The sequence below is a fragment of the Siniperca chuatsi genome, linkage group LG20 (assembly GCF_020085105.1).
Source record: "Siniperca chuatsi isolate FFG_IHB_CAS linkage group LG20, ASM2008510v1, whole genome shotgun sequence".
Taxonomy (NCBI): Eukaryota; Metazoa; Chordata; class Actinopteri; order Centrarchiformes; family Sinipercidae; genus Siniperca; species Siniperca chuatsi.
Window position 1 is genome coordinate 149,545 of NC_058061.1, and position 27,688 is coordinate 177,232.

A 27,688-nucleotide genomic window follows, 5' to 3' on the forward strand; every position below is an offset into this window, starting at 1 on the left:
GTCTAGACCGAACTCTGTATAATGTTGAACACACAGAGAGGCTCGGAGCCACACAACACTATTCCAGCCACGATCTGTGTGTCAGTAACGTTAAACGACTTGCCCACAGACATTCAGCTGACTCTCTAGTTTAAGATCTGCTGCTGTTGTGATGTTAGCTGTAGCAGCAGGAGAGTTGTGAGCGTCGCTGTCTGGAGCTGCTGTGCTGGCTCTGGGAAACTGTCTCGTCCTCTCTGGCTGTTAGCTAAATTATGTACAAATAATGTCCATTATAATGTTTGATTGGTTGATGATTTGTGTTTGAAGTTAAACCTCCTCCTCCTCTCACAGCTTCTCTCTTGTTTCTCCTCTCAGTCTCAGTTTGAGGTCACAGTTCCTCCCCTCCTCCATGGCCTCCTTTTTACTCTCCTCCTTCTTCTTCTGGTCTCCTCATTTATCGCCTGAGGTCTTCAGCCAACCCTCCTCCTCTTCCTCCTCCTCCTCTCATTTGTCTCCTCGTCTGGTCTCAGATCAGATCTGTCCATGATGTCTGAGAGGAGGTGTTCTCAGGAGGACGACTGCTCCTCTCTTCTCTCCCGGCTCGGTTCGGACTCTCCTCGTCCTCGGATGAAGTATGGAGGGATGTTCTGCAGCGTCGAAGGAGCTTTCGAGAACAAAACCTTGAACTTTGAGTCGTTCAGTCCGCAGACGCAGCGACGGCGAGCTGCTCGAAGCCGAAGTGATGGCCTGGATGGAGGAGACACAGCGAGAGGAGGAGGGGGCCAGACGGTGGTGTTTCCCTCCGGACACGCCCGGGAAAACTACGGCAAGAAAGAGGTTAATATGACTTTATTTATAATACTTTTAATTTATTTCAAAACATGGTTGAACGCTGCTCAACAAATTTTCCGTCAAGTTTGTGACTCATTTATTGTTTTAGCAATTAAAGACAATGATGAAAGTATAATTTATTCAGATGCTTAAACGATGAACTGTTTGTGTTGACTGACAGAAATCTGATGAACGTCTATTTTCAGCTTATAAATCAGTTTGAAAATGGTTCACACAAGGAATTTAACTTCAGTCCTCAATATATTTAAACACAGTTCAGAGATCAGATGATACAGATACAAAAACAGCGAAACAAAGACATCAAAGACTACTTCGTTAACGATGATGTGAACGATGGTGGTCACGGTTAACGTCTCTGGTATTAAAGTGCGATGTTTTGTTGGCGCCGTCACTTTAACATGAACAGGTGAAACGACTGCTGCTTCTTCAGTCTGTTATTAGATTATGATTCGATAATATATGTAGTTATTAGATTATTAATACTGAAGCCTGAATGTGTCAGCAGCTTTTTGGACTTTTCACTAATCTTTGATTTGTTTTCGGCTGCAGGCTACATTAGCCTCTACTAGCATAACTCACCCCAATCTCCCAGCTAACTGTGTGCGGTCGAGTTGCATTGTGGATAATGTAGGTGGCAGGTTTTGACAAGGAGTGGATGATGAAGTTCAGTTTGTTCTTTTGAAACGTTTGAGTCATCAGTCAGAATGAAAACATGAAAACTCTCAACTCTGATCATCTTTATCAAACTTCATGTCGACCACAAACCTGCTCTCTGTAATGGAGTTCAGAGATCAGAGAAAGATGATTTCATGTTTACATGCGATCTGGTTTCGATTCATCTTTTTCCATCTGAGCAAGTGCAGAACAAAACTGCAGAACAGAGAGATTATTACACACAGAGATATATCCTCATAATTACAAATATTTTATATCTGATGATTTCATTATTAGGAAAATATCCCAAAAATGTCAGTAAAATATCCAAAATATATGAGTAAAAAATTCATATATCCACATATTTAAAAAATATTTCATTATTTTAAATGATTTAAAGTCTGAAACTGACACCAAAGATGTAGCTTTTTCATTTACTCAATTACTGTACAATACAATTTTGAGGTATTTGTACCTTGTACTGTACCTTTACCAGCTACAACATTAAAGTGGTGAATGCATTAATGTAACAACGAATATAATCCAACAGTATGGAGGAGCAGAAATGGAATATAATATTTAGAAATATGTTTTCATTCGTGTGTAATTATCTGAAAATAAAAACCGCTGTGTATGCGTTACCTTAGTGTGAGTAGTTTCTTCTCCAGGCCTGGAAGGGGAGGGCGAGGCGAGCGATATTCAAATGGTTGCAGCGCTAGAAGCCACGAAATCCTCCACACTGGACCTTTAAAGTATATTTTGAATGCAGGATATTTATTTAATGGAGTACCTTTACATTGTACCGGTACTTTTACCGAAGTAAAGTATCTGAGTACTTTATGTTCACATGTAATCAGGTTATTGATCAGTTTATAAAGTACGATGTATTGTTACAGATTAAACTACCAGCAGCTCCAACCTAACAATATTATAATGTTGTTAACACATTAATATTATATTACTAATATCAATCAGTAATAACATTCCAAAAATAGATATTTATCTGACAGGGTCCATTCTGCATCACGAGTACTTTTACTTTAAATACATTTAGTTGATACTTTTGTTCTTCTACTTGGGTTTGAACGCAGAACTTTTACTTGTAATTAAATATTTTTACATTGTTTATTTGTACTTTTACTGAAGTAAAAGTCAACTGTCCGAGTTTAAATCAATCAGTGAGTGTGAGTGAGTCGGTCAGAACTAATGATCACACAAAATAATAAATCAATAAATAATTACATCAATAAATGAATCAATAAATGAGGAAGCAGCTTTTTAAAACCGGTTTGTCTCATCATGACCCCCCTCCGACAGGGACTGGTCTGTCTCATCCACAGCAGGTGGACGACCAATCAGCATCCAGCAAACAAAGTACTTCCAGGATCTTCTTTCAAAATAAAATCAAGTGAACTGCTGAAACACACAAACAGCAGTTTTGTTTTGATCTGTCATGACTGATGTAAACTCTCTTCACTGTATTTAAAACGATTAAAGGTTAATGCTTTATTTCATGGTTATTTCATGATGTATATTAAAAGGATCTAACCACAGAGATGATGTCAGACAAAGATGGGAGACAATTTTTAGCGTTTATATTCAGCTGAGATCCAGAGAAAGTTCCTTGAAAGAAAAGCTTAATTTAAACCCAAGTAAATATATTTATTATTAGTAACTTAATTCTTCATACATGTTGACATGTTCAGCTGACCTGCTGTGAACTGACTAAACACACCGACACGTTCTGCATAAACACCTGCTCATTAACATCTCAGCTACCTGGGTGAACCAAGAAGCCCAGAAATGCTCCAACCTGATTGGTTGTCAATGATCATTAAAGGGACAGTTCACCCCAAAATCAAAACTACACATTTCTCCTCTCACCTGTAGCGCTGTTTATCCATCTGGATAGTTTTGGTGTGATATATATATATATGTATAGTAACAGAGTATTTTTTTCAGTGTGGTATTAGTACTTTTACTTAAGTAAATGATCTGAATACTTCACTTCCACCTCTGACTGAATATGGAAAAATTATGAGAACGTTTGGACCTGTAAATGAAACCTTAAAAAAAGAGGTAACACTTTATTTGGATAGTCCACCTACAGATAGTTTATAGAATATTTGTAACATTTCAACTGTTTCGCTTTGTCAGTAAATGTTTAACAGATTAGCAACATCAACAGAGTATATGTGACAGTTCATGAACATACCCTGACAAGATGTTTTTGTGCCTAAACCTAACAAAACCTAGAAAACGGTTTTAATTGTGAAACAACTGAATCTCAATTAATAAGCTGGTGAAATGTTACAAATTCTATAAACTATTTGCAGGCGGACTATCCAAATAAAGTGTAAACAATAAAGATATAATATTCATCTCCGGGGCCCTTATTTTGAAGCTCCACACCGGAAGTCGCGTGTGTGTGTATTGTCGGGAGTTTGACATCAGCGCTGACGGGAACAACAATAGCAGAGTGTGAAAGTGTGTGTGAGCGGATCAATCAGCCGATCACAGATCGATCAGGATGTCGTTCCAGACCAAGAAGAGCAGCGCGAGACCCGCGGTAGGTCCAGCCCGAGCCGAGCCGAGCCGAGCCGAGCCGGGATAACGGGGATAACAGGATGATGTTGGGCTGGTGAGGCAGGATGCTGCAGCTCCGCCTGTCAATCACGCGCCGTTTGAACCAGACGGAGGCTGACCGGGGACCAGCCTGACCGAGCCGGACCGGGCCTGTTGGTGTGTGCAGCTGCTGTAGACCCTCCCCGGCTCGGCTCGGCCCGGTTTGGTTTAAAAGAGGCGGTGAAACTGCAGTGTTGCTGAGAGATTAATTAATGAATGATCTGAATAATAATAATAAGAAGAAACGACGGTTTATAAATAAAAACAAATAAATGCAGAAAAAGATTCAAACAGAAAATCTGATTTATATTAAAACTGGTTCGTTCAGTAAAAGTGGGACATTTAAGCATCGCCTTGTTTTGACATTTGATTTATTGGAACCAATAATGTTTTTTATCCTAAAATCCTAAAAACACTTCCTGTCAGTCAAACGATCATTTTTACCAGTGTGACATCATCGGAGTGGGCGTGGCTGAAAGTCAAAGACAGACTGGACCCTAAAAACCAAAACGCTAAATGTATTTAAATTAGCCTAAATATAAATTACATGGGATGATCACATTTCAAAATAAAAGCACACAATGAAAGAGTTGAGTGTTGTCTTTGTTTTAAAATGTGAGTCTCACTTTAACGCCTGCTGTTCCCCTGAACCTGACAAACCTGACTGAGGGAAAAACTAGGTCCAGTCTTTACATGAATGTGTTCAGAAGTGTTGGACCATTTCACAAACACATGACTGGTGTTAGTTATTATCATTATTATAAATATATTTGTTTCCTGCTTTTGTTATAAAAGTGAACAAACGTCTTCCTGGTTCAATATTTTTAGATCAATTTCTTAAAAAGTAACTCAATGTTGTATTTCTTTATTTAAATGTGACTGAAAAACATGAGATGAAGCAGCCGCCTTAACACAAGATGGAGTATGTTAAACACATGTACCACATATTAGTACTTTACTTATGAAGACTTAATAACACTTTGCTTGAGTATTTCCATCTTCTACTAATTTATACTTACTGCACTACAGTTACTTTACAGATTAAGATTCAGTTTATAAAATATGTTTTGTAGATTACATTACAACCTGAAACTTTTACATCTTAATGCAACAGTAATAACAAATTAATGATATAATATACAGTATAATAGTGTTAAACTCACTGAGGCCATTTCTGAGTAATGAGTACTTTTGATGTTACTAAATGTTGCAATCTGCTGTGGTTTAATATCAGCTGTTTTATGTTTTTATTATTCAGACTGTTGACTTCCTGTTTTCCCAGCATCCTCTCTGTCTGTCTGTTTCCAGGGCGACCGTCTGATCATCAAAGGAGGAAAGATCGTCAATGATGACCAGTCATTCTACGCTGACGTCTACGTTGAGGACGGGACCATCAAGTAAATATATTGATATTAATAATAATGTAATAATATTAATTATTAAAAATGATTGTCTGTTTCAGAGCAGTTTTGAGCAGTCGAGCATTCGTTCCCATTTGGCCTTTTTTCAACAAAATGTAGCAAAACGTTTATTTAAACGTAAATGGTGTGTTACGCAAGTCACTGCATGCACTGCATACGGCAGTGTATATTTACACGTCGTGGCTGATTGGGTAACACCTCTGACACACCCATCGTTGCACACCATGTAATATTTAATGCTAGATTGTAGGATATTAATCTCATGTTGTGCAATGAGTGTTTAATCTGTTAACAAACATCTTGTGTGGTTGGTAATAATATTAATAAAGGTTATTTAAATCACGCTTATCAAAACGAGCAGTTACAAAGTGCTTTACAAGGCAGACAGAAAAAGAATGAAGGATAGATTACAACGCCAGGATATGACAAACTGTGAAAAGTAGATTTGTTGTTTTGGAAACTTTGTTGTTTTGGAAACTCCACTCTGTATGACCTCGAAACCTTGAACCTAAAACGTATCATCAATTCATTGGTACAAAGTTTGTTTTTCTATTAGTTACATGTGTGAGATTAAATATTAAATATCACAAACCACATCTGACATTAAGATGATTAATACAGTGGAATTTATGTGCAAAGCAGCTATTATACTCTGGCTACATCTCATGTAACAGTAACTGCTAAAGAAAAATGATTCACACTGAGTCAAAGTTCAGTTCTGATAAATGTATTGGTTATTTATTGGACACTTGCAGTAAAACATAAGAAATACATTCTGCAAACTCAGAATCAGAATCAGAAATACTTTATTGATGCCCGTGGGGAAATTCTTTTGTTACAGCTGCTCACTGTCACGTCAGTGCACACAGGAATAGAAGTACTAAGCAACTCAAAATCTAATACACTATAATACAGCTAACATAAATTAAGAATAAAGTGGATATATGTTTCAAACAGACAGCAGGGGACACCAAGATGGAACCAGAATGTTCTTTATTGGATTACTGCCAGATAGTGTAGGTGTGGAGAGAGGGAAGTCTGTAGGAGTAAAGACTCGCTGGAGAGGGAGATCACTGAAGACGGGAGATCGCTGGAGACAGGAGATCGCTGGAGAAGGGAATCACTGGAGAGGGGAATTGCTGGAGACAGGAGAACGCTGGAGACCGGAGATCGCTGGAGAAGGGAATCGCTGGAGACAGGAGAACGTTGGAGACCGGAGATCGCTGGAGACTGGAGATCGCTGGAGAAGGGAATCGCTGGAGACAGGAGAACGCTGGAGAAGGGAATCGCTGGAGACAGGAGAACGCTGGAGACAGGAGATCGCTGGAGAAGGGAATCGCTGGAGACAGGAGAACGCTGGAGACAGGAGAACGCTGGAGAAGGGAATCGCTGGAGACAGGAGATCGCTGGAGACTGGAGATCGCTGGAGAAGGGAATCGCTGGAGACAGGAGATCGCTGGAGAAGGGAATCGCTGGAGACAGGAGAACGCTGGAGACAGGAGATCGCTGGAGAAGGGAATCGCTGGAGACAGGAGAACGCTGGAGACCGGAGATCGCTGGAGAAGGGAATCGCTGGAGACAGGAGAACGTTGGAGACCGGAGATCGCTGGAGACTGGAGATCGCTGGAGAAGGGAATCGCTGGAGACAGGAGAACGCTGGAGACCGGAGATCGCTGGAGAAGGGAATCGCTGGAGACAGGAGAACGCTGGAGACAGGAGATCGCTGGAGAAGGGAATCGCTGGAGACAGGAGAACGCTGGAGACCGGAGATCGGAGATCGCTGGAGAAGGGAATCGCTGGAGACAGGAGAACGTTGGAGACCGGAGATCGCTGGAGACCGGAGATCGCTGGAGAAGGGAATCGCTGGAGACAGGAGATCGCTGGAGAAGGGAATCGCTGGAGACAGGAGATCGCTGTAGAAGGGAATCGCTGGAGACAGGAGAACGCTGGAGACCGGAGATCACTGGAGACCGGAGATCGCTGGAGACAGGAGAACGTTGGAGACAGGAGATCGCTGGAGAAGGGAATCGCTGGAGAAGGGAATCGCTGGAGACAGGAGAACGCTGGAGACCGGAGATTGCTGAAGACAGGAGAATGCTGGAGACAGGGAATCCCTGGAGAAGGGAATCGCTGGAGAAAAGTCTTATGCTGAGTAGCATATAGAGTCCTTGTCACAAACGAGGTCGGACTCAGACTGAGGTGAGTGCAGGGCTTTTATGCAGGCTGTGATTGGGAGCTAATGGGGAGCAGGTGTGGATGATTAGTGGATGGTGGAGCCTGCCGTATCCGTGACAGTACCCCCCCTCCACAGCCAGCTCCCGAGGGGCGAAAAACCCCACCAACGTGGTGGTCGTCTTCCACCACGGGGAGCAGGTTGATCCGGGCGGATGGCCGGGTTTTGGCTGGAGCCTGGACAGGTGTGGAGCTGGGAGTCTTGGACGACCAGGACGACCAGGAGCCTGGTCCTGGGTGTTATGGAGGATCTTGGATGGACGACCTGGTAGCAGAACCAGGCTGGAGCTCAGGACCTCCAGTGGACGACCCGGGGATTGGCCTGGTGAGGAGCTGAGGACCTCTGGTGGACGACCCGGGGACTGGCCTGGCGCGGAGCTGAGGACCCCAGGTGGACAAATCAGGGACTGGCCTGGCGTGGAGTTGAGGACCCCAGACGAAGGACCGGGGACTGGCCTGGCACAGAGCTGAGGACCTCAGGTGGACGACCCGGTGACTGGCTTGGCGCAGAGCTGAGGACCCCAGGTGGACAACCTGGGAACTGGCTTTGTGCGGAGCAGCGGACCCCAGTTGGACAACCCGGGGACTGGACAGGCATGGAGCAGTGGAACTCGGGCAGACGGCCCGGGGACTGGACAGGCGCCAAGCAGAGGAGAGGTTTGACAGGTTCAGAGCTAATCTCATGCGGTCTGTGACGAAGATCTACCCCATCTGGAGGCCTGGCGGAATGTCGGTGGCACTGGAGGAAGGTCACCAGAAGCCGGTGGTGAAGACAGAGAGTCATAGGAGACCGCCGGCAAAGACTGAGACTTTCTGGAGGCCAGCGGTGAAGACAAAGGCTGGGACCCTCTGGAGGCCGGCGGCGAAGATGAAGGCAGGGTCCCTCTGGAGGCCTGAGGCGGCGCCGAAGGCGGGACCCCTCTGGAACTTGGCGGCGAAGGCAGGAATCTTCTGGAGGCCTGGGGAAGACAGGGACTCTCTGGAAGCCGGAGGGGGGAACCCCCTGGAAGCTTGCGGTGAAGGAGGGAACCCCCCAGGGCCTGCGGCAAAGGCGGGAACCCCCTGGAGGCCTGCAGCGAAGGCAGGATAGCACTGGCCACCACAGACTCATAATGTTGAAGGACCTCAGCCTCCTCAGAAAATAGAGGTGGCTCTGGCCCTTCCTGTAAACAGCTTGAGTGTTCTTAGCTCAGTCCAGTTTATTGTCCATGTGTACTCCCACGTACTTGTAATCCTCTACAATGTCCATACTGACCCACTGGATGGAAACCGGGGTCACAGGTGCCTTGGCCCTTTGTAGGTCTACAACTAGCTCCTTAGACTTTGTCGCATTGAGCTGCAGATGGTTCTGCTCACACCATGAGACAAAGTTTCCCATCACATCCCTGTACTCAAACTCATCACCACCACTGATACATCCCACCACAGCAGAGTCATCAGAAAACTTCTGAAGGTGACAGGACTCTGTGTGGTAGCTGAAGTCCGTGGTGCACATGGTGAAGAGGAAGGGAGAGAGGACAGTCCTCTGAGGGGCCCCAGTGTTGCTGACCACGCTGTCCGACACACAGTGCTGCAGACACACGTGCTGTGGTCTGCCAGTCAGGTAGTAAACAATCCAGGACATGAGGGGGGCCTCCACCTGCATCATTGCCAGCTTTTCCCCCAGCAAGGCTGGCCGGATGGTGTTGAAAGCACTGGAGAAGTCAAAAAACATGATCCTCACCGTGCTTGCCGGCTTGTCCAGGTGGGTGTAGATGCGGTTCAGCAGGAAGATGATGGTGTCCTCAACTCCCAGCCGGGGCTGGTAGGCGAACTGAAGGGGGTCCAGGAGGGATCTGACCATGGGCCACAGCTATTTCCAGCACCAGTCTCTCCACGGTCTTCATTATGTGGGAGGTCAGTGCCAGCAGTCTGTAGTCCTTGGAGCCACTGGGACGCGGTGTCTTCGGCACAGGAACGAGGCAAGATGTCTTTCACAGAACAGGGACCCCACATAGCTGGGGGGCACAGGCTTTTAGCACCCTGGGGCAAACGCCATCGGGGCCTGCAGCCTTGTTTGGGTGGAGTTTCATTAGCTGTCCTCTCACCTGGTCAGCAGTCAGGCACACAGCAGAGGTTACAGGTAGGGGAGGGGGAGGGTCGTCAGTCTGGAGAGGGCCGTTAGCCTGAGAGCCAGAGTAGGACTCTCCCAGGAAGATGGAGGAGGGGGGAGCAGAGGACTCAGAGGTCTGAGTCTGAGGGCCGACAGCAGCTGAGTTAGAGGGGGCAGGAGTGTCGAATCTGTTAAGCAACAGACTCAGTTCATTGGCCCTGTCCAAGCTGCTTTCAACTTCTCTGCTGCCAGTTGGTCTGAAGCCAGTGATGCTCATCATGCTGCTCCAGACCTCTCTCATGTTGTTCTGCTGGAGTTTCCGCTCGCTCCAGCTTCCTCCTGTACTTCTCTATGGCCTCCCTGATCTTCACCTTCAGGTCAGCCTGGATTGCCCTCACCTCCTCCCTATTTCCATCGGTAAAGACCCTCCTCTTGGCATTCAGGATGTCTTTGATGTCCTTTGTTACCCACGGTTAGTTGGATAACAATGAACCATCTTAGATGGGACGTTGCAGTCCACACAGAAGTTAATGTAGCCAGTGATGCACTCAGTGAGCCCATCAATGTCTTCTCCATGAGGCTCACAGAGTGCATCCCAGTTTGTCACCTCAAAACATCCCAGAAGTGTCTCGTAGGCCTCCTCTGACCATTTCCTCACTGTCCTTGAGGTCGCAGGCTGCCTTTTAACCAGAGGCACATAGCAGGGTTTGAGGTGAACCAGGTTGTGGTCTGACCTACCCAAGCGGGGGGAGGCGGGTTAGCATACAGCAGGTCCAGTGTCCTCTCCTCTCTAGTAGGACAACTCACAGACTGGGTGAAATTAGTCAATGATATGAGATTAGAGTGGACTCAGGTGTTGAGTCTGGAGTTGTGCTTTGGCGATGCTGGGTTAGCAGAGGGGGGGATGTAAACAGCCAAAACAATGGCATGTGAGAATTCACATGGCAGATAATATGGCCGGAGCTACAGATACTCTGTTTGATAGTAACGTGACCAGGGTTACACCATCTGTTGTTGACCAGAACAGCAAGCCCACCACCTTTCCACTTACCGCACCCGGTGTGATCCCTGTCAGCCTAAACAGTCTGAAAGCCGTCAATAGGAACATTATGGTCCGGGATATCCTGGTGTAGCCATGTCTGTGAGAAGCACATCAAACTACACTCACAGAACTCCGTCTGACTCCGGGCTAACGGCGTTTTATTCGCCAGTGATCTCACATTGCCCATGATGAGAGAAGGCAGACACGGCTTAAATCTCTTGTTCTTAAGTCTCTTTTGTCTGGACTCCTCTCTCTACCCTCGCGCTTCATTCCACCTCTGCATCCTCAGTGTGTCCTCATCCAATGCAAAGACCATGTAGAATTTTTATTTTTTTTTTAAATAGTAGAATATTAATTGTAGTGTTAATATTAATAAATTAGTAATAATAGGAATGACAGCTATAGGAAAAATAATGTCAGCAACAGAGCCAATAACAACAACTGCCGTAGCAGTTGTCGAGCAAACTATGGGCTAACTACCAGTAGCCTACAGGTGGCTCTAACAGGATGTAAATGTTTCGGTGACTTCCTTTATATTCTCTGAGGGCTGGTGGAAACTGTCCGACTTGACTGCAGCTTTTTGTCACCGCGTCCTGCTGCCGCCTGATCTCGTCCACTTTCCAGTTGAGGCGCAGTTCATCTCCAACGAGCCTAATGTCTCTGACATCATCAGTCTTCCAGTTTTTTTAATTTTACAATACAATTGAAATACACACTTTCTGTGGTGTATTATTGTGCAGATAATAATGCAAGTAAATAAATAGTAATGCAAATAAATAGCCTAAGTAATCATAACAAATAACACTGATCCATACTAAAAATTGGAGGATTTAAAAGGAATAAATGAATATTAAATAATGATTAAAATCAACAACAGTAATACTAATAATTGGTTATGTTAAATAATCAACATATCTAAATGAATAAAGGCCTCTTGTATATGTAAGACTTTTATAGGCCTATAAGAGTTTTTCATATCTCTCTCTATCTATCTATAAAAAATACTGTAAGGTTTAGAAATGGTTCTTAAATAAGGGGCTCTGTGGACATTCGTACCTGTCGGTTTGACAGGTGATACAGCTGCGCAGGTGGTACAGCTGTGCAGGTGGTACAGCTGTGCAGCACGTCATAACGCAGTCGTAGTCATCTGGACACTGTTTTCAGAATCAAGACGTTTCGGCTTGACTACGACTGAAACATTTTCTACAATGGAACACTCCTGGACGAATGAGGGACTACACCGTCTTGTTTTGAAGCACGTCATAAGTAACTGAAGTTGCTTCAGGTTGATGCTATGGAACAAAGGATTTCTCATTTTGCAGCTTTGGCTCCTCCGTCCTTGTGTCTCTTCCTCGCATCCCTCTCTCTCACATCCTCGCTCAGAGGAGCTAAGACACAAGGAAAGGAAGCAAGGAGACACGTTAACATAATGAAAAGCATCCATAAACACTAGATGCTGCATGCAGCCGCCATCTTGCAGCAGGTTCTGGCCAGAAAATGTCAGACTTTTGTGCTGCTTTTAGATGTTCTAATGAAAGAAATGCCAAAACCAAGCAACACGGAAATATATTTCACAGATGAGAAGTTATTTTACAATATTTTACTGTTATCAAGGTGTTGAATTTGATATATGACAATAAATAAACCTTCTTTTAGGCTGACATGTTAAGTGACAGTCCTGATACTAAGTTATGTCAGGTAAAGAAAAAAACATGAACATTTTTATGTAAGCAGTAAGATGCTGAAAATGATATTTGTAAAATCTGCTATGTTGCTCTATGTGTTATTGTATATCTTAGTTAAACTCACTAAATTATCTACTTTAAAGTGCTTGTTTACAACTATTTCATGACACTAAAATGGCATACAGTAACTTATGTGCTGAATTTCTCATTTCTGTAAATAATGAGCAAAATATGAATATTTCACAATAAATGTAATTAAAACAGAATTGTGAAGCCTGCCGGAAGTCTTCATTTATTTCCAAAATGATAAACAAAATTATATCATGGCAGCCATTTTACAATGCAGTAAGAAAGAATACACTTAGAAACTAATTACATTGGGTAACTTAATCTCAGTTAATTCAGCGAGTTATGATGATTTTAATTGTGGATCGACCTTCTGCCTTGATAGACTTCCATGCATTAGGAGGTGCAGCTTGAACCAATACGGCAGCCGCGTTGACACATCACTGGAATGAACAGCAGCAACCAATGCAGTATCTACGTGTATATATCTATGGTTTGACTGTCTCTGACATCATCAGATTTCCTGTAATTTGTCCTGATCAGACAGATTGGTGAGAACCTGATCATCCCGTCCGGCGTGAAGACAGTGGACGCGTATGGTCAGCTGGTGATCCCCGGAGGAGTCGACGCCAACACCAACCTGCAGGCTCAGCAGAAAGGCCTGAGCCCAGCCGACGACTTCTACCAGGGAACCAGAGCCGCCTTGTCCGGAGGAACCACCACCATCAGTCAGATTATTACCAATAACCTACCAAAACTCATCAATAAGGCTTCAGTCAGAGCACAGTAGTAATAACAGTGGTGATTGTGTTTACAGTGGACCACGTGCTGGTGGAGCCCGGGACTAGTTTATTGTCAGCGTTTGATCATTGGAGGGAGATGGCGGAGCAGAGGGCATGTTGCGACTTCTCTCTACACCTGGACATCACTCGCTGGCATGAAGGACTGTACGAGGAACTGGAGACACTCATCAAAGATAAAGGTCAGAAGACGGTTTACTGATCACCATTAAACACACAAAAAGACAAAAAACTAAACATAAAACACAAAAATTAAACAAGACAGAACCAGAGATCACGTGAACTAGAGTGACCCTTTAGCTTCCAGTTAATTATAGAATACATTTTAAATTGATGCTGATCAAACTTTCTGAATAAAGAACATCAGGACTTCCTGACTCCAGTCGTTAATATCGTATATGTTTAAAATAATCATAGATTACGACTGGACCAGGAGACAAACAAACAGAATCATCCATCCATCCATCCATTTTCTTCCGCTTATCCGGGGCCAGGTCGCGGGGGCAGCAGTCTAAACAGGGACTCCCAGACTTCCTTCGCTCCAGACACTTCCTCCAGCTCCTCCGGGGGGATCCCGAGGCGTTCCCAGGCCAGCCGAGAGACATAGTCCCTCCAGCGTGTCCTGGGTCTTCCCCGGGGCCGCCTCCCGGTGGGACATGCCCAGAACACCTCCCGAGGGAGGCGTCCAGGAGGCATCCGGATCAGATGCCCTAGCCACCTCAGCTGGCTCCTCTCGACGTGGAGGAGCAGCGGCTCTACTCGAGCTCCCCCGTGTGACTGAGCTCCTCACCCTATCTCTAAGGGAGCGCCCAGCCACTCGGGCGGAGGAAGCCCATTTCGGCCGCTTGTATCCGCGATCTTGTCCTTTCGGTCACTACCCAGAGCTCATGACCATAGGTGAGGGCAGGAGCGTAGATTGACCGTAAATCGAGAGCTTTGTCTTTCGACTCAGCTCCTTCTTCACCACAACGGTCCGATACAGCGCCCGCATCACTGCAGACGCTGTACCGATCCGCCTGTCAATCTCACGCCCATCCGTCCCTCACTCGTGAACAAGACCCCGAGATACTTGAACTCCTCCACTTGAGGCAAGGACTCCCCACCTACCCGAAGAGAGCAAACCACCTTTTTCCGGTCAAGAACCATGGCCTCAGATTTGGAAGAGCTGATTCTCATCCCAGCTGCTTCACACTCGGCTGCAAACCGTCCCAGTGCATGCTGCAGGTCCTGGTTTGAAGAAGCCATCAGAACGACATCATCTGCAAACAGCAGAGATGAGATCCTGTGGTTCCCAAACCGGACACCCTCCGGCCCCTGACTGCGCCTAGAAATTCTGTCCATATAAATTATGAACAGAACCGGTGACAAAGGGCAGCCCTGGCGGAGTCCAACATGCACCGGGAACAGGTCTGACTTACTGCCGGCAATGCGAACACAGCTCCTGCTCCGGTTATACAGGGACCGGACAGCCCTTAGCAAAGGGCCCCGGACCCCATACTCCCAGAGCACGCCCCACAAAGCGCCCCGGGGCACACGGTCGAATGCCTTCTCCAGATCCACAAAGCACATGTGGACTGGTTGGGCAAACTCCCATGAACCCTCGAGCACCCGATGGAGAGTATAGAGCTGGTCCAGTGTTCCACGACCGGGACGAAAACCACTCTGCTCCTCCTGAATCCGAGGTTCGACTATCGGACGAATTCTCCTCTCCAGTACCCTGGAGTAGACCTTACCGGGGAGGCTGAGAAGTGTGATCCCTCTGTGATTGGGACACACCCTCCGGTCCCCTTCTTATACAGAGGGACCACCACCCCGGTCTGCCAGTCCAGAGGCACTGTCCCAGACCGCCACGCGATGTTGCAGAGACGTGTCAGCCAAGACAGTCCCACAACATCCAGAGACTTAAGATACTCAGGACGGATCTCATCCACCCCTGAAGCCTTGCCACCAAGGAGCTTGCCAACAACCTCAGTGACTTCGGCCAGGGTGATGGATGAGTCCGCCTCCGGGTCCCCAGCCTCCGCTTCCTCTTCGGAAGACGTGACAGCGGGATTGAGGAGATCCTCAAAGTATTCCTTCCACCGTCCGACAACATCCCCAGTCGAGGTCAACAGCTCTCCACCCGCACCGTGACACGGTGTTGGTGAAGCACTGCTTCCCCCTCCTGAGCCGTCGGACGGTTTGCCAGAATTTCTTTGAGGCCGACCGATAGTCCTCCTCCATGGCCTCCGAACCTCTCCCAATCCTGAGTTTTTGCCTCTGTGACCGCACGGGCTGCAGCACGCTTAGCCTGCCGGTACCTGTCAGCTGCCTCGGGAGTCCCATGAGCCAACAAGGCCCGATAGGACTCCTTCTTCAGCCTGACGGCATCCCTTACTTCCGGCGCCCACCACCGGGTTCGGGATTGCCGCCGCGACAGGCACCAGAAACCTTGCGACCACAGCTACGAGCCGCCGCATCGACAATGGAGGTGGAAAACATGGTCCACTCGGACTCAATGTCCCCAGCCTCCCCCGGGATCTGGGAGAAGCTCTCCCGGAGGTGTGAGTTGTAGACCCTGCTGACAGCGGGCTCCGCCAGACGTTCCCAGCAGACCCTCACGATACGCTTGGGCCTGCCAAGTCTGTCCGGCTTCCTCCCCTGCCAGCGGATCCAACTCACCACCAGGTGGTGATCGGTTGACAGCTCCGCCCCTCTCTTCACCCGAGTGTCCAAGACACGCGGCCGGAGGTCAGATGATACGACAACAAAGTCGATCATCGACCTCCCGCCTAAGGTGTCCTGGTGCCACGTGCACTGATGGACACCCTTGTGCTTGAACATGGTGTTAGTTATGGACAAACTGCAACTAGCACAGAAGTCCAACAACTGAACACCACTTGGGTTCAGATCAGGGGGGCCGTTCCTTCCGATTACCCCTCTCCAGGTGGCACTGTCGTTGCCCACGTGGGCGTTGAAGTCCCCCAGTAGAACAACGGAGTCCCCGGGCGGTGCACTGTCTAGTACCCCTCCCAGGGACCCCAAGAAGGCCTGGTACTCTGCACTGCCGTTCGGCCCATAGGCCGCCACAACAGTGAGAGACCTGTCCCCCACCCGAAGGCGGAGGGACGCGACCCTCTCGTTCACCGGGGTAAACTCCAACACGTGACGGCTGAGCTGTGGGGCTATGAGCAGGCCCACACCAGCCGCCGCCTCCCCGCAGGCAACGCCAGAGAAATGGAGCGTCCAGCCCTCTCGAGGATACGGGTTCCAGAGCCCAGGCTGTGCGTGGAGGCGAGGCCGACTATATCTAGCCGGTAACGCTCAACCTCCCGCACAAGCTCAGGCTCCTTCCCCCCCAGCGAAGTGACATTCCATGTCCCTAGAGCCAGTTTCTGTGTCCGGAGATCTGGTCACCGAAGACCCTGCCTTCGACTGCCGCCCAGATCTCTCTGCACCGGCCCCTTACGGATCCTCCTGCGGGTGGTGGGTCCACGGGAGGACGGCCCCACGTCGCTCCTTCGGGCTGTGCCCGGCCGGGCCCCGTGGGGAAAGGCCCGGCCACCAGGCGCTCGCCGTCGAGCACCCACCCCAGGCCTGGCTCCAGGGTGGGGCCCCGGTAGCGCCAATCCGGGCGACGTAACTGGCCTTGGTTGAAAATTCATAGGGGGCTTCTGATTAAACGCCAAAAACTTCTGAACAGACTGGAACAGACTACAGGCGGAGACTCACGTGAGGACTGTTGAGACAATTATGATTTGGCTGTGATCAACGATCGGACTGAGTTTCTGCTGGTTGGCGTCCATGTTTGTTTTGGTACAACATGCAACAGTTGGCGTTCTTGCAGGATTTGCGAGGTCATCTACCTCCAGACCTCCAGTGGTTACAGACCAGTGGTTCAGTGTGTCGTCTAGTGTATTTATTCAGTTGTTTATGCTCCTTCCTGACTTTTAAAAGCTAACACATCTCTGCAAGTTGGTGGAAACAATACATGTTTTGAATTTGTGAAGGGGCGTGTTGAAATGTGGTGTTAAGTTGCTCCTTAGCGCCTGTACTTTGTATTAACTGTTGTATTTGTGTTATAGGTGTGAACTCCTTCCTGTTCTTCATGGCCTACAAAGACAAATACCAGAGCTCCGATTCTCAGGTGAACTGCAGTTAAATTATTATTATTATTATTTATTGTTGTTTGTTGTTGTTGCTGAGGTTACGATCAGCAAACGTCAATGTTTTCTCTTTATTTCACTTAATCTGCTCCCTGTTTTCATGGTTTCAGCTCTACGAGGCGTTCGGGGTCCTCCGGGATCTTGGAGCTATCGCACAGGTCCATGCTGAGAATGGTGACATCATTGATGAGGTACTACATCCTGACCAATGAGACAATACCTCTTGCTTTTTTCAGTACAGTCATACCAAGACAGTGAATTTAAACTGGTTTAAACTGGTTTGTGTTTCAGGAACAGAAGAGGCTTCTCTGTCTCGGCATTACTGGACCTGAAGGACACGTTTTATCTCACCCTGAGGAGGTACACACATCTGTAACACACCTGTAACACATCTGTAATACACCTGTAACACACCTGTGACACACATGTATTTTCACCTGTAACACACCTGGGTTGTGTGTTACTGATGATGATGTGTGCGTGTTGTCATGTTGTGTTTCAGGTGGAGACAGAGGCGGTGTATCGGGCCGTCACAATTGCCAAACAGGCCAACTGTCCGCTGTATGTTACCAAGGTGATGAGCAAATCTGCTGCTGATGTCATCGCCAAAGCCAGGAAGAAAGGTGACATTGCCATCCTCATCTGTTCTTCATCACTCCCTTTAATCCAGATTAGATTCAGATTTAACTATGAATTTAATTTAGAGTCCACAGGTACTGTCCTTGACTTCCACAAGACACTAAAGAGTCAACCAGTCCAACAATGTCCAGAGCTTTCAGCATCTCAGGGTGAATCCCATCCACATCTTCCTCATCCCTTAGTGATGTTCCTGCCAGAGAAATGAAAAAGTATCCCTGCTGAAAACAATATGGAATATGTTCCTGCCTCCTCCTGACAGTTTGTCAAAACGTCTTTGAGGCCAACTCAAAGTCCTTCTCCATAGCCTCCCTGAACCAGAGTTTTTGCTTCAGTGACCACAGAAGCTGCAGTCCACCTGACATCCTGATAGCGGTCTGCTGCTTCAAGAGTCACCTGGGCCAACCAGCCAGCCAACCAACCTGCTGTCCCGGATTTCCCCGGACAGTGTTGTTGCCTACGTGAGCTTTAATGTCCCCCAGCAGAACTATGGAGTATTCAGGCGGCTGCCTGTTATCCAGCTAACAATGCACCCAACCCCAATGCCTATCCCTGCATGTGGATGGCTCACAAGGCAGCGGCTCCATGTTCTTTTGGGCTGTTCGTAACCAGGCCCCATGTGTCAGGAACTGGCCATCCGACACTCACGGGCAAGCTCCCCTCCCAGGTCTGACTCTAGAGGTGGGGGGCCCGGTCTCCTTATTCTGGGCAAGGTGCTGCAGCTATGTTGTTGTCATTCCATTTAGGGTCTTTGAACAATTTTGCCTTGGGAGACCCTATCAGGGGTTACTGCCACCGACAACACAGCTCCCAGGGTCACAGGGATGCACAAACCCTTCTACTACAATAAGGTGGGGATTCTTGTAGAGGTGTTCAGACAGATGTTGTAGGTTAAACATCCTCCTGTTTCTGTCCTCAGGTATGGTGGTGTACGGGGAGCCAATCACAGCCAGCCTGGCCACTGACGGCTCTCACTATTGGTCCAAAGACTGGGCCACAGCTGCTGCCTTCGTCATGAGCCCTCCTCTCAACCCTGACCCTTCAACTCCACAGTACCTGACCTCCCTGTTAGCATGGTTAGTATGACTCCACCTCCCTGTTAGCATGGTTAGTATGACTTCACTTCTCCGTTATCATGGTTAGCATTAATGTAGCCTCACCTTCCACCTCAACAATCCAGGTGTTCCAGGAGAATCTGACAGGTGCATGTTGTGCGTTTCTTTCCAGTGGAGACCTCCAGGTGACGTCCAGCGCTCAGGCCAGCTTCTCCACAGCTCAGAAAGCTGTCGGTAAAGACGACTTCACTCTGATCCCAGAGGGAACCAATGGGATTGAGGAGAGGATGTCTGTGGTGTGGGACAGAGCTGTGGTAAGATAAGTCATCTCCACACCATGAAATGTGGATAACAGAGCACACTTTCAGATTTGCGCCCTTGCAAAACATTCATAATGTTGACCTCAGCTGTTCACATGAAAAGTGATGGAAATAGTTGAATGAAGAATGAAAAAAAAGAGAGCCAACAGAGAAGCCCCACCTGCTTTCTCATCTCACAGAGTGAAGTGGTATGATGTCAGTTACAGGATTTGTTGAACACAGCCCCCCTTTGTCCGCCATAAAAAGCCCTGCAAACGATGCCAAAAATGGCCCCCAATATGCTTGTTTTAAAAAAAAATAGTAAGGATGCAACAATCTAATAAACTGGACCAGTATCAGTGTATACTTCATTAAGGGGACCAATTCTTGGCCAGATGTGACAATCCGCATTCAAATATTCTTTGTCAAAATTCAGTGTTTTCACTATCGGTTACATTCATTCAGTCATGGCAGGCCGCTATCTCCGTTTTTAAGGGCTACACCATCACCATAAATAAAAACACTATTTGTGAAATGTGAAAATGCAGACATGCTTCATGAAATGTCCTTTTTTTCTTGTTAAAGAGTTTTTGTGGAGTTTTTCTTTAGTTGAATTGAGGCTCTAAGGATAGAGGATTTCGCACTGGGCTGTATAAATGTATGTAAACTGACAATTATCAGAAAGTCTTCACTTCACATGTTGAGACTCTGCTAGTAACAGAGCCATTTCTTCCTACTGATCACCTTACATATATTTTTGTCATCCTGTCTCTGCAGTCCACGGGGAAGATGGATGAGAACGAGTTTGTCGCAGTAACAAGCACCAACGCTGCTAAACTCTTCAACATTTACCCACGCAAAGGTATCACCTGGAAAAGATAAAGAGACAGTTACTGCACTACATTTACTGACATACGAGTAAAAAAAGAGGACGCGTTTACTTCAGTTGTGATTTATCTCCTTTTTACTCAGGATGAGATGGTAACTGAACTGTAACTTTGATATATAAAAAAGCTTCAAATGATTAAAGATAAAGTTATACTTGCCCAGTAATACTTGAACATCCACCTCAGGAAATTCCATGCCATATTCATGCAAATATCCAGCAGCAGTGATGTTAGTGTTTGTTTAAAACAATGTTCAGATATCAGTAAATTATACTCAGATATCTGTAACACAGTAGAATGATGTATCTGTCCTCTGTGTGTTCAGGACGGATCGCTGTAGGTTCAGATGCTGATATTGTCATCTGGAACCCAAAGGAGACACGAACTGTTTCTGCAAAGACTCACAATCTGGTAACAACACATCGATCTCCAATATCCACAATCAAAATTCATCATTAATCATTATGAACTGATGATCATCATCATCTTCCTCACTATGCTGTCTGACTGTATGCAGACGGTGGAGGTGAACATCTTGGAGGGTTTGGAGTTTCGAGGTGTGGCATCAGTGGTGATCAGCGGCGGTCGAGTCGTTCTGGAAGATGGAAAACTCTATGTGACCGAAGGTTCAGGACGCTTCATCCCCAGGAAGGCTTTCCCTGACGCTGTCTACAAGAGGATCAGAGCCCGCAGCAAGGTAAAATACTGGTTAAGCAGAAAAATACCTAAAACGCTGACAGAGGATCAGACCCGCAGCAAGGTAACCAAACAACTGGTTAACAAATAACCAGCTTACCTACTGGTTAACCACCTGACCTACTGGTTCACCAGATAACCAAATGGTTAACCAGGTAACTAGTTAACCACCTGACCTACAGATTACCCAGATAACCACCTGATCAACTGGGTAATCCCCTGACCTACTTGTTAGGCCCCTGACTAACTGGTTAACCAGATAACCACCTGACCTACTTATAACTACCTAAAACTCTGACAGAGGATTAGTGTTCACAGCAAGTTAACCAACCAGCTTATTCCCTCTCTAACAGAGGATCAGGGATCACATCATAGTAACCAGTGAGTTAACTGACAGATTAAAAAGTTGTTTACAGGTGGAGGCCAACAAGCAACAACTAACAGGTTCGGCCTCTGTCTGGTTGATGAACTAGTTGATCAGTTAACTGATCAATCAAAGTTTTATCTCCGCATCTCAGATGGCCGAGGCGCGTGGCGTACCCCGTGGAAACTACGATGGTCCGGTCCATGATGTCATCAGTATGACTAAATCAGTCCCACCCACTCCAACCACCAGGGGGCCCCCCTGTCCGAAAACCCAGACCGGGCCCCGAAACCTCCACCAATCAGGATTCACCCTGGCAGGTAATGTTCATACATGCAGGAGGGACACACACACACAGACACACACACACACACACACACACACACATCTGCAGTATTCTGATCAATAATCTGATCAACTACAGCTGATTGACTCTGAGTGGCATTCTGGGTAAACAGTGTAGTTTAGATCACATACAGTTTATACATATAGCAGCTGAGTACTGCAGTTAAATATGAAGAAAAATAAGTAAAATTCTTAACATCATTGATTCAGATCTTCTTCTTCTTCCCAGGAGCTCAGGTTGACGACCACATACCTCGTCGCTCTACTCAGAGGATTGTGGCGCCGCCGGGTGGACGATCCAACATTACATCCTTATCTTAAAACAAGATCAAACTGTCACTTTGAGTTTGTCCAACAATAAATTGAAGTGTCACCTTTACTATAAGATACAGCCAAACCCTACAACAACTTTACAACTAGTACTGCACCCTATAACAGTAATACTTTAACTAGTACTGAACCCTACAGAAACCTTACAAACCCTGAAACTGTACATCTAGTATTAAACCCTAGAACTTAAGTACTTCAACTAGTACTTAACCCTAGAACAACCCTATAGCTAGTACTACAACCTGCAAATACCAACTGCAATCCTGCAGCTAGTATTAAACACTACAACTCAACTAGTACTAAATAGTTTGAAAACAGTAACTAACAGTACAAAAATCCTACATTAATGGTATTAACTAGTACTTAACTCTAGAACAACCCTACAGCAGTACCAACCCTACAACAACCCAACCCTACTTTGAACAACCCTACGAAGTACCAAACCATAACCCTACAACTCAACAACTAGTTATAAACCCAATGAGTACTAAATCCTAAAATAATCCAACTTGAACAAAACCCTACAACAATGGTATTACAACCCTGCAAATACTACTAACCCTACAACAATCCCATAACTAGTTCTAAACCCTAAAACTAGTACTTAACTCTGAAACAATAGCACTCTACAATACTACAAAACCCTACAAATAACTAACAACTAGTACTAAATCCTACAACAATTTTACTTCAACTAGTACTGAATGTTACGTCATTAGTACTACACCACTACAACAAGTACTTTATCCTACAACTACTACTTAATTCTATTGGAGCAGTACTTCAACAAGTACTAAACCCTAAAATTAGTACTAAATTCTAGAATAATAGTATTTCTACCACACCCTACAATAACTCTACAACTAAAAAACTAAAAAAATACTTCTAAATCCTACACCTACTGTAGTTGAACTGAAGTAGAACTGAATGTTACAACACTGGTACAACAACCCAGCAACTAGTACATTATCCAACTTAATCCTATTACAGTAGTACTTCAGCTAGTACTAAACCCTACAACAATAGTACTAAAACTTTACAAATACTACTAAACCCTACTAGAACTGTACTAATCCTACAACTACTGTACAACTAGTACTGAATGTTAAAACAGTGGTACTACAACCCTATAAATACTACTAAACCCTACAACAACCCCACAACTAGTACTAACTCCTACAACTAGTACTAAATCCTACAACAGTGGTACTTTAACTAGTACTGAATGTTATTGGTATGGTTCTTGGAATCAGTCATTACTCTAAGTACTCTAATCTTTACACATATGTAGGCTACTCAACAACATTTCATCTCATCTGTCCTAAAACTCATCACTGCATCATGTTCCCTTTGCCTCTCAGTGCTCGCTGATAAAGGCAGTAGTAGTAGTAGTAGTAGTAGTAGAACCCCAGAACCTGTTTCCTTTCATGCTCTTTCAGTAACAGCACAGATGTGTTTACATCACTTCATTATCAGAAAACACATTTGAAGACAAACTGTTTACCACCAGTACACTTTTCACGCTGGGATTATTGGGATTTCTTTGTAAGAGCTGTAACCTGCTGTGGCTGGTTCTTCCCAGATGTTTCCAGAGGTTTTTATTGATGGCTGTTCTCATCAAAACACCATAAACACATTCTACTCATTGTAAATTAAATTCATATTGTCTTAACTTCACTGTAGTCATTACTCTAAGGTCAGTATTAACATTAGGTTTGTAATATTTCATGCCTTCATCTAATTGAAGGTCTTTTATAACGGAATTATGCAGGTCCATGTCACTCTTATATTTTACATCAATCTGAACCACTTTAAATTAAATCTAAATCTGTATCACTATAAAACCATTATACTAATATAAATCCATATTGTTCTGGTATAAATTCACCTGTCTGTGGTAGAGTGACGTGTTCAGTCCTGATGAGTGTTTCTGTTGTTCTGATTTAGTCTGAACTGACTGAACTGGACTGCAGAGTTAGTTCTGTCATGACTTAATATCTTTTACTTTTTAATTTATTGATCAAGTTAATTTTAGTTATTGATTGTTTTCTCAGAATGCAAAACCAGAATTAAACTTTAAGACTTACACCATTAGACTTTTTGTGAACTTAAAAACATCAACTGACTATAAATGGTGCTAATAAATCCAGTGGTAGCCTGCAAGTAGCAATCCCTTCAATACCACGACCCCTACAGGATGTAAACAAATTGACTCTGCCCCCCACAAATATTTAAAACAAGCTGACATCACCACAAAAATACAACGGCCTTCTCTGACCATGGATGTATTAAAAGAGCTGGATGCTGGACTCCAAAATGGCGCCCACTCATTCTATGTTAATTTCTAGCAGAGCACACAAGCCAAAAAAGTTTTCTAGCTTTGTGGTTTGCTTCTGTGACTGCACATGCTCATTAGTGTTTCTCCTGCTGGTCCCGCCCACCCAGATTGCTAAACTGAAAGCGATGAGTAGATTTAACTTCATGACCTCAGCCCTGCCAGATATAAAACAACACTATTTATATAAATTGACCTTATAGTTTAAAGCAAAGTGACTGGAAGCTCACCACAATTCAATGTGCTCAGTTTACCAATCCCTGCGCTCGGTTTATACAAAACTGTACGCTGGGTTTACACCAATCCATACGCTCAGTTTACACCAATCCATACGTTCAGTTTATACCAATCCATACGTTCGGTTTACGAATCCATACGTTCAGTTTACCAATCCATACATTCAGTTTACCAATCCATACGTTCGGTTTATACCAATCCATATGCTTTGTTTACCAATCCCTGCACTCAGTTTACCAATCTGCGTGCCACATACATTTTTTTTTCAACCATATGACCCATATGATGGAGGTTTCTAGGATTTTTTTTTATGTGATTGCTAACCTTCAGGGGAATCCTTAGTTTCAGTACCACGAGTGTACACTGGGACAAACTAACAGCAAGGCTGAGTGATGATGCCGTATCACATCCATAAATACATCCATGGTCTGATCCTGCTATTAGAGGGTCAACATCTACCATGACCTCTGACCCTAACTGTAAAAGGACTAAAACAATCTTTTTTCAGACTGTGATGTCACAACTGCATACTCCCTCCCCTTCCTGCTCTGTAACCTCTGTAGGGATTTTTAACTGTATTTGATTTGTAAATGCTTCATTTGATACCATGATCATTTTGTATTTTTTACAGTTTTTGTATCCTGGCAGAGTTAGCATTAGTGATCGTAGTACTCACACACAGTTCAGCCATTGTGCAGTCCATGGTAACCATGTTGGTGCCAAGCTGTTGCTATAGTAACAACATATTGCTATGAACAGGTTAAACAAAATGTACAAAGATGTGTTGGAGAACAGACGTTTTTGTGTCCTTAAAAGGAATAGTTAGATATGTTAAGAGATAGATGTTCAGACTGATATCACTATCATTTCTGTACAGTAAATATGAAGCTACAGCCAGCAGCTGGTTAGCTTAGGTTAGCATATATAGACTGGAAACTGGGGGAAACAACTGGAGTCATCACCATGAGGTTGCCAGGCAACAGCAAGACTCTAGGAAGTCACTGTGACTGGCCAACTTGGCGTCCTTATTAATTCCTGTAGTACAGATTCACCTCCAACATGGCGGCTGTGTTCCTGCAGGCTGAACTGTTTCTGTAGCAGTCGGTTGTTTTTCTGTCCTCACAGATGCACTAGAGCCAAAATGGAGGATGTGAACTCTTTCTATACACAGTGATGCTGTGCAGACATGGCAGTGTGTATATGAAGAGGGGTTACCGTGGTGACGGTGCATCTGTTGTTGTCGTTGTTGTTGTTCCTGTAGTGAATGTGAAACTACTTCCAGTTGTGATGAGAGCTGCATGAATAAACTGTGAAGAGTAACACAGCAGAGTGAGCTGTCAGTTTTTATACATCACTGTCCAACATGTGACACCTTCTGTCCTCAGAGCCTCGATTCAGATTAACTCTACAGAGATAGGGTCTGCAGCTATGCTAGCAGCTCTGTACATGCTAACAATGACAATGTGCTGATGTTTAGCAGGTATAATGTTCACCATCTTAGTTTAGCGTGTTAGCATGCTAACGTTAGCTGATTAGTAGTAAACACAAAGTAAAACTGACGCTGATGGGAACGTCATCAGCTCTGCGGGGATTTGGTCAGAAACCAAAGTGTCGGACACGTTAACATGTCGACCTGATGATGGCGCTAGATGGAAAGTCAGAGGATCAGCAAAGTTATGACAATTCATCCCGAGGGGATTTCAGACATCCATGAATGTCTAAAACACATTCATCACAATCCATCCAATGGTTGTTGAGATGTTTCAATAAACAAGATAATATGAACCTCATGGTGGTAGAGGAAAAGTCAGAGGATCACTAAAGTGAGCAGGAGACTTGTGTTTGTGCAAACTTTTGTGCCAATTCATGAAGTCAATTTGAACATATTTCACTAATAAACCAAAGTAGGAGGTGTAACCCAAAGCTACTATATGTTTCTGTTTATGTCACAAAATATCTGCATTGAGGTATTTCTGGAAGTTAAAATAATATAATGGAATTGTTGAAAATAATACAATATTTTAACCACATACCTGAATTAATCTAATAATTAAATACAATTGAACTCCACCTTGATTTTTTTTAACAAGTAGGCTAAGTTCCCAATTATAAACAGTTTATTGTTGATTGTGGCATGTATTATGATATATCTTCCCCGTGGGTCCAATATTGAGCTATGAAGAGTTCAATCGTTTATGAATCAGAATGGACCAAATCTTTGTTTATTGCTACAAATAGCAAGTAGTTGTATTGTGTGGAGGATTTGTTCTTCAGAGTTATTTAGGTGAGTTTCTTGTAAAAGGCAGATGTCTGCTTTCACTTGGTTCAGCTTAACTATGACTGTTATTCTTTTGGCCTGTGAGCGAATGCCACGTACACTCCATGAAACAAAGGATAAGGGCTGCATTAGAAATACAGAGAAGATAATAAAAGAAAGAGTTGCTCCTTGAGGTATGTGGCAGGTGAGTGTATGAAGATGTAGGGATGTGTGTTTTCTGCATATGAATGTAGACATAATACATATCTGAGTGGGTAGAACAAGACAAAGAGATACATGTAACAGGACAAAGACAAACAAGAGACATCGAGAAACAAAACAACAAACAAACAAAAGTGGGGGAAGGACAACCATTGTCCATAGTTAGAAAGGGGGGAGTGTGGGAGGGGGGGCACAAAGGGATGTGATCTGTGTGGTTGTATGTGGCCTATGTGCTGCTTCGTGAGTTTGGAAGGTTCAGATGGAGCTTTTATTAGAGGAGGACTCACTGAAGTCGATGTATTACTGCTTGGAGGCCACAGCATTGTTCTTTATGTTTGTAGTGTTCCAGTTTGAAGACGGGTCGGGGCTTTACTGGTGCGGAGTCTGTGAACGAGGTGGAAGCTTATACTGTTTACAGTATCTGAGGGATTT

General features: G+C 45.0%; 1 protein-coding gene across 2 annotated transcripts; it reads left to right on the forward strand.

The window, feature by feature from the left end:
• Positions 1–502: 502 nt before the first annotated feature.
• Positions 503–26,097, forward strand: dpysl4 (dihydropyrimidinase like 4). 2 transcript variants are annotated; one of them, XM_044179123.1, is made up of 15 exons: positions 503–816; positions 5,419–5,507; positions 13,192–13,376; positions 13,466–13,630; positions 17,513–17,574; positions 17,704–17,784; positions 17,885–17,953; positions 18,096–18,216; positions 19,149–19,305; positions 19,457–19,598; positions 20,361–20,445; positions 20,796–20,881; positions 20,988–21,167; positions 21,685–21,850; positions 22,105–26,097. In XM_044179123.1, the coding sequence occupies exons 1-15, from the start codon at positions 523–525 to the stop codon at positions 22,194–22,196; spliced, it is 1,974 nt and encodes a 657-aa protein (XP_044035058.1). In that variant the 5' UTR covers positions 503–522; the 3' UTR covers positions 22,197–26,097. The 2 variants fall into 2 exon arrangements, with proteins under 2 accessions (XP_044035058.1, XP_044035059.1); XM_044179124.1 differs by lacking the exon at positions 503–816 and adding an exon at positions 3,912–4,054.
• Positions 26,098–27,688: the final 1,591 nt, after the last annotated feature.